The sequence below is a fragment of the Nicotiana sylvestris genome, chromosome 7, assembly GCF_000393655.2.
Source record: "Nicotiana sylvestris chromosome 7, ASM39365v2, whole genome shotgun sequence".
Classification (NCBI taxonomy): Eukaryota; Viridiplantae; Streptophyta; class Magnoliopsida; order Solanales; family Solanaceae; genus Nicotiana; species Nicotiana sylvestris.
The window spans coordinates 44,179,577-44,187,987 of NC_091063.1; the positions used below are offsets into that span (position 1 = coordinate 44,179,577).

General features: G+C 34.8%; 1 protein-coding gene across 1 annotated transcript; it reads left to right on the top strand.

Annotated features, from left to right (window-relative positions):
- Positions 1 to 5,679: 5,679 nt before the first annotated feature.
- On the top strand, positions 5,680 to 7,006 carry LOC138872595 (uncharacterized). The gene is made up of 2 exons (XM_070150893.1): positions 5,680 to 6,295; positions 6,368 to 7,006. The coding sequence occupies exons 1-2, from the start codon at positions 6,184 to 6,186 to the stop codon at positions 6,805 to 6,807; spliced, it is 552 nt and encodes a 183-aa protein (XP_070006994.1). The 5' UTR covers positions 5,680 to 6,183; the 3' UTR covers positions 6,808 to 7,006.
- Positions 7,007 to 8,411: the final 1,405 nt, after the last annotated feature.

Below are 8,411 nucleotides of genomic sequence, written 5' to 3' on the forward strand. Positions count from 1 at the left end.
GAAGCCTACCTCCTCTGCCTCTCCTATGTCTTACGGGGGCATTGGGGAAGTGATCGAGAATTGGAACTTTTCTAGGGTTAGGGTTTGGAGATGACATTGTTGAAGAAGAATGTACTAAAGGGGAGAGAAAATACAAGTAAGTAAGAAATTCCTTGTTGAAGATCTATGAAGAAGAAGGTAAAAGAAAGAGGGTTAAAAATGCTTATAATGACAACCGTCAAACTTAGAAGTGCAATGATGGAAAGCCTATAATAAAGGCAACTATCATTTCGTGAATAGTGTGAATGAAGAAGTCTCGAAAAAGGGTGTAGAATTGCAGAACCAATCAGAAAGTGACACGTATGTAAAACATTAAATAGAAGGGACAATTGAAGCGTCAGTATTGTCATAATATTAATTACGGCAAAAATTCCCTTTTTATGAAGATCCACTTCCCAATTATTTAATTGATAAATAAATGAAAAGTGGGGGGACTATCTGTATTGGAAAAAAACTGAATTTACATTGTAGGTGACGTGGCATGATACGTGGACTGGTCAAATGGTCAAAACACAATAAATAGCCAAGAGGCACGGGCGACAACAGATAAGGGAAAAAGAAAGCAACATAGGTGTGGGCCGTTACTAAAATAGGTACGAGTCTCGTACCTATTCGAGTCATTTAAAGACCAAAAATCGGAAGAAGTTGAAGATACGAATCTGATGACGTAAAAGAGTCTAAATACAGCATTAAATATCAAATACGTTAGAATATTTGAATTAAATAAAAATGATTGTGTAACGTTTCTTTTAATGTCATTTATTGCTCATAATTGCCTCATTAAGACAAAGGCATTACATCTTCTCCTAGAATCAACTATAAAAGGAGAAGGACTCAACATCTGTAAAGACACGAAATACTATTGAGATCTTATTGAAATACAAAACTATTTACTGTTTTACCATCATTCTCAAAAACATTTTATTTTCGTCACCTGATTATCAGTAACCCGAATTTCTATTTAGCTTTGACCAAAGACTCAGATTTTTGGTTAAACAGTATTATCATACAGTTATACAGGCGGCTGAACCCTTTTGCCCACTCAAGTGAGATTCTACTTGTTTTTAAGTATCTTTCCAATTAATTTAGAAGTGATGGTTCATGTTGGTTATAAAATAAAAGGGAAAAATGGAAGGAAAAAAAAAACTAAAAAAGGAACTTAACAAAGCACTTCAGCTCATATAATAGTTCATAGCAGAATAAGATAGTTTACAACCACTCAGCAACCACCACCGCCACAGCCGCCATCTCCGCCACACCCACCACCTCCACAATAACTGCCAACAACAATAACGGCCCAGTGTAATTCCACTATTGGGGTCTGGGGAGGGTAGTATGTACGCAGACCTTACCTCTACCCTGAGGGGTAGAGAGGCTGTTTCCAGGAGACCCTCAGCTCAAGAAGACGACAAGAGACGATATATTTGTACTATCAATAGAATCATAATAAAATAACAGCAATATAAAATAAAAACACGAAATAGATGGAAAGTACACAATAACCAGTAGGTAAAGACCGGCATCAGTAGAAACCACTAACATCCTAAAACTAAAACCTAACTGGCAAGTCTCACTCTGATGCGCCGAAGAAATATTCACAACTACCTCCTAACCTACAACCTTAATGTTCGACCTCCACAATTCCTTGTTAAGGGTCATGTCCTCGGTAATCCTAAGTCGTGTCATGTCCTGCCTGAGCACCTCTCCCCAATACCGCCAACACCACCAAAAATCATGATGTTGCTACCGGTAGCTGCACTACTAACACAACGACCAGAGGGCTTAGACTTGGTTATCTTCTTCTTCTTAGGCAAGTCCTTTTCAGGATTATCAGTGCATGCAAATACCACCATTGACACCACTAAAACCGAGCAAATTATAACGCCGAGCAAGAACATGCCTTCAGAGTAGCTAATCCTAGCACAAGCTTTACTAAAACTATCATTACCAACCACAGAAGAAACTAAGAACCTAGCCATTATATTCTTACTCTGTTATTATATCTGTATGTAGAACATGAATGCATTTATAGAGGGCTCATGACTTCCTAGCTAGCTAGAATAGAAATAATTATAACTGTGGTTAGGATAATGTTACAGAGTATAAGTTTTACTAGTTTTTCTAATTTGGCAAAAAGGACGATTGTTTATTGATCATCAAACTCTCCACAATTTAAAGTAATAATTTCCCTCGTTGGAGAGAATAATTTCCGATAATAAGCAACCCTACTACTTTTATTATTGACTGATTTTTGTGGCAATCTTTGACCATTCCTTCTAAAAGAATCCACAGTCGTCATAATTATTTAACATGAAAATTGTCAGGAATCTCAAGAATAGAAAGTGTTAAGAACTGGACGAAATTTCTGAGATCTTTCAGTAAGCCTGAATTCATTGTTATGTGATAGGCGAATTCATGATTTAAATTTAATAGGTTTAGCTTTCAAAATTTTTAGTATTGAATTCATTGTACTATTAAAGTTATGGGCTCAAATTTAATACTTATTGAGATTTTTGTAGGTTTTTAAATATAAACTCATATTTTGTATCGAAAGTTATCGATTCAGTTGAACCTGTAGCCGGAAGGCTGCATCCACCCCTGTTCCGGAGAATTTTTGTTGTGAGTCCTAACCATTCTAGTCTCCTAAAATTGGAATGTCACAGCTGTTCTTAGCACTACTAGAAAAATGCAAATTAATGATGGAATTTAGCAATAAAGAAATATATATATATATATATATATATATATATATATATATATATATATATATATACGTACATATCTCCGACGAATTCGGTCGCAAAAAGCGATCTAACCAAGACAAAACAAGGAAATCTTTTTAAATGATTTTCCGACCGATGGAATGACCCCACGGTTTCGGTCAGAAATTGAAATGTTATAAAAAGTGCATAACCTTCTTTTTTTTCTTTTCTTTTCATTTCTCTCTTCCTCTTCCTCTTCCTCTTCCTCTGCTACTAGTAAAATGCAAACTATTCATGGAATTTTGCTGTAGAAAAATATCAACATTATACATATAACGTGTATATATCTCCGACGAGTTCAGTCGGAAATCAAAAGCGATCCAACCAACACAAAACATGGAAATGATTTAAAATGATTTTCCGACCGATGGAATGACCGACAGTTTCAGTCGGAAATTGAAATGATATAAAGCGGACAGAACTCTCATTAATTTCTCATTTCTGGCGTCTCCCATTTCTCTCTTCTTCTACCTCTACTGTCACCCCCCCCCTCCGGCAGCCTCCTCCTCCATTGAGGTAAGTTTTCTTTCTTTCTCTTTTTATTTACTTTTTTTTCTTTTTCAGATCTTATTCAGGCTTCAGCGTTCTTTTTTCGTTCTCTCTTTTTTTTTTCTTTTTTTTTTCAAATATGTATTCAGCGTTTCTTTAATTTGTTCGTTTTTCTTGTAGATTATTTACTGTTTTTCCTTTTTCAGATCTGTATTTAGTTTATTGTTCATTCTAAATTTACTGTTTAAGCATGTGAAATTGGAATTTAGTTTTTTACGTGAAAGTAATTGATAAAAAAAAACAGTTAAAATGATTTAGGTTACTCCCTCCGGCCCATTTAGTTGTCAGTTTTTCTTTTACACGTCCCTTGCAGCTTGTTTGCACGATTGTTACACATTGTATCGTATCGTATTGTTACTTTAAATACAATGTTTGTTTTGATTGTTACTTAAATTTTATTGTATCGTATCGTTAAATCCGTCGTTACATAACGACGAAATGTGCCACTTTATGTAACGACCGATTTGGTGTGGTCGCGTCGTTACTTTGTCTTTTTCTCTCAATCTCACCCTTTATTATTATTAAATTATTTTATTTTATCATTTATCCTACTTTTTTATATAGTAATTTTACCTTGTATCATAATTTTTCTTTATAATATTACAAGTTTATTCTTCATATTGTTGGTGCGTGATATCATGAAACGATGGCAAACGACACAATCTATCCAAACATTGTATTTATCAAATGATACAGTACAATACAATACAGTATGATACGATACATTATGAAACGATGCGTAACAACCATCCAAACAAGTCGTTAAGAAACTATTAACAAGCGGATATTTTTACTACTATACCCTGTAATCTTCACTTTTAGGTGTTTTATGTTGTGTAGTGAATATTTTTACTTTCAAGAACATTTAATACTAAGGGAAAAATAGAAAGAAAAAAATTATACCTTAATTTTCTAAAACGACAACTACTTTGGACTAATATATTTAATAACTACGACAATTAATATGGACCCGAGGAAGTAGTTTTTTGAATTGATATTTATAGTTTGGTGATATCTTTGTGATAAATTGTTGAGCTTTCAATTCCATTTAGTTGATGAGGAAAATTTTCTGTTGTATAGTTGGCATTGGCTAGTTTTGAAGTGTTTAAAAGCTTTCAAGTGAAAAAATTATAGTGGATGTTCTTCAACACACAAAAAATATGTAGTTGACTCTAAATTATAAAGTCATCACGACATTCTATTTTAATTGTTAATAACTTTTAGTGTCGAAAAAACAATAGTAGCATTTAGAATCAAATATAAGATATGCATTGAAACTTTAATTCTTTAATCACAGACAAGTAGCAATTGTCGAGAATACCTAAAAGATTGCTTTATTGAAAACAAAAAAGTTTGATAAGAAAAGCTTAGCAAGTAACATAGCCAGAAAAACCTGAAACATGAATTATTATTTTTTTAAAGGTGGGAGGGAGACACTAAATTAGAGAAAATAGAAGGGTTTTTCTCCGTGTAACTTAAACTTGTTGAGAATATCTAAAAGATTCTTATATTGAAAAATTTAAGAAGTGAAATATTTTACTTATTTTTTTCTTGATTGTATAGATGGAACCTGAACATTGTAGATGGATGTATAATAGAAATTATCCTAATGGTAGAGGGTTGAGGGAAGAATGGGGTTGATGGATTTATTGAGTATACAATGCCCCTTTCTCCGTTTCGTCATGAGGGCACTATTAGGTGTCCTTGTGTGAATTGCAAGTGCATGAAGTTTTTAAAGCCGGAGAATGTTAACTTCATCTTTATAAAAAGGGGTTCGAAGATAACTATTATCTCTGGACTGCTCATGGAGAGATCGAGCCTAGTATGGATGTGAATTATCAAAATTTTACTGATGAGGAGGCCTTCCAGAAGAAGAGTGCCAAGGTAAAGGGTGTTCGAGCATCTGAAAAGGACAGCTCGTTGCACAATGAGGGTTTAGTTACAGTGAGGACTCAGCGGAAGAGATTGGTAACATATATATTTGATGTATTTATCTTAGTTTTCAACTATATTCATGAATTTCTATTAAACTCCTATTGTTTCTTTTGCATGAAAAGGCTTACAGGAGACCTGTATCTTGTGATGAAGTCCTCCAGGAGACCCATGTTGAGTTTCTTTTTAATATAGAAAGGTATTAAAAAGAGGGTGAATGAGAAATGGAGCGAAATGAAAATTTTGAGTAAAATTTTAAGTTTCCCTCTCCTTTTAATGAGACATTGTCCCTCATTGGTAGAGGAAAAGGAGTTTGGTGGGTTTATATACAAATGCACTTCATGTAGCTCTTAAAGAGTTAGGAAGAAAGCAAGCCTCGCGGTTTGTTGGAGATTAAAATCTACGTGATTTTTACTCCAGTTTTAAAGCCTTCGTGGCAATTTGTTGGAGATTAAAATCTACGTGATTTTTTTACTCCAGTTTTAAACGTTTGTTCGTGTCATTTTTTCCAGAAAAAAATGGCGAATGACAACGGAAATCAAGCTATTCCGATGGTGACTGCCAACGCATCGACAAGCCGAACATCGGCTTTAGCACCGGCAGAAAAACCCGGAAAATTTTCCGGGATTGATTTCAAGCGCTGGCAGCAGAAGATGTTCTTCTACCTGACTACGTTATGTCTACAGAAGTTCATCAAGGAAAATGTTCCTGATCTGCCAGATGAAACTCCAGAGAATGAAAGCTTTCTCGTGATTGAGGCGTGGAAGCATTCTAATTTTTTGTGCAAAAATTATATTCTTAGCGGCTGGATGATAATCTGTATAATGTATACAGTGGCGTGGAGACATCAAAAGAATTGTGGAATGCGCTTGAAAAGAAATACAAAACTGAAGATGCCGGGATGAAGAAATTCGTCACTGCAAAATTTTTGGACTACAAAATGGTAGATAGCAAGTCTGTTATTACCCAAGTCCAGGAATTGCAAGTAATTATTCATGATCTACTTTCTGAAGGTATATTTCAAATAAATACTGATATTGAAAGTAAATTTTTTAGTAATTTTACTAACGGAATTTTCATTGAAGGTCTTGTCATCAATGAAGCATTCCAAGTAGCAGCAATAATTGAGAAGTTGCCTCCATTGTGGAAGGACTTCAAAAATTATTTGAAACACAAACGAAAGGAGATGTCCCTTGAAGATCTCATTGTTCGATTGAGAATCGAAGAGGACAATAAAGCTGCTGAAAAGAGAGGCCATGAAAATTCAACAATAATGGGAGCAAATATTGTTGAAGATAACAAAAAGAGAAAGAAGGCTTCTGGTCCGAAATACAACCCAAGCAAGAAGCGGTTCAGTGGAAACTGCTACAATTGTGGGAAAACCGGACACAAATCTACGGAGTGTCGTGCTCGGAAAAAAGACAAGAAAAGGGGTCAAGCAAACATGGTAGAAAAGCATGATGATGTTGATGACTTGTGTGTCATGCTTTCTGAATGCAACCTGGTAGGAATTCAAATCCTTTAGACTTAATTCACACAGACATTTGTGATATGAAGTCAATACCATCTCGCGGTGGAAAGAAGTATTTCATAACTTTTGTTGATGATAGTACTCGATATTGCTATGTTTACTTACTTAATAGTAAAGATGAAACAATAGACGCATTCAAGCAATACAAAAATGAAGTTGAAACGCAACTTAACAAGAAAATCAAAATGATAAGAAGTGATAGGGGTGGTGAATATGAATCTTCTTTTGAACAAATATGTTTAGAATATGGAATTATTCATCAAACAACAGTCCCTTACACTCCCCAATCCAATGAGATTGCGGAAAGAAAGAATCGTTCATTAAAGGAGATGATGAACGCATTGTTGATAAGTTCTGGATTGCCACAGAACTTGTGGGAGGGGAAGTTGTTCTTACGGCTAGCCGAATACTAAATCGAGTACCCCGTGGCAAAACACAATCCATTCCATATGAAAAATGGAAAGGAAGGAATCTCAACTTGAATTATTTTAAAGTGTGGGGGTGTTTGGCAAAAGTACAAGTTCCTAAACCCAAAAGGGTAAAATTAGGACCGAAAACAGTTGATTGTGTTTTCATAGGATATGCGACCAACAGTAAAGCATATCGATTTCTGGTTCATAAATCAGAAAATCCTGACATTCATAATAATACGGTTATAGAATCAGATAATGCTGAGTTCTTTGAAAATATATATCGATATAAAAAGGAATGTGAATTGTTTGGTGAAGGATCTAAACGACCTCGGGAAGAAACAAAAGAAAGTACATTTTATCAGGAGGATCCAAGACGTAGTAAACGTCAAAGAACGTCTACTTCATTTGGACCAGATTTTGTGACTTTCTTATTGGAAAATGAGCCTCGAACATTTAAAGAAGCTATGTCTTCTTCGGAATCATTGTTCTGAAAAGAGGCAGTCAATAGTGAAATAGAATCCATATTGAACAACCATACATGGGAATTGGTTGATCTTCCTCCTGGAAATAAACCTTTGGGGTGTAGATGGATTTTTAAAAGAAAAATGAAAGATGATGGCACTATTGATAAATTTAAAGCAAGACTTATTGTCAAAGGGTATAGACAACGAGAAGGTCTTGACTACTTTGATACATATTTTCCAGTGACGAGAATTACGTCCATACGAATGCTAGTAGCTTTAGATGCAGTTTATGATCTTGAAATTCATCAAATGGACGTAAAAACAGCCTTCTTAAATGGAGATTTGGAGGAAGAAATTTACATGGAACAACATGAAGGGTTTGTAGTTCCAAGTAAAGAAAAGAAGGTATGTAGACTTGTTAAGTCCATCTACGGACTAAAACAAGCACCCAAACAATGGCATGCGAAATTTGACCAAACAATGTTGTCAAATGGTTTTAAGATAAATGAATGTGATAAATGTGTGTACATTAAAAATGTTCCAAATCACATAGTCATTGTTTGCCTATATGTGGATGATATGCTGATAATGAGTAATAACATTGCCAACATAAATGCTACTAAGCGTATGCTAACTAGCAAGTTTGATATGAAGGACTTGGGAATTGCGGATTTAATTCTGGGGATTAAGATCCAAAAGACTCCTCAAGGTCTGGCATTGT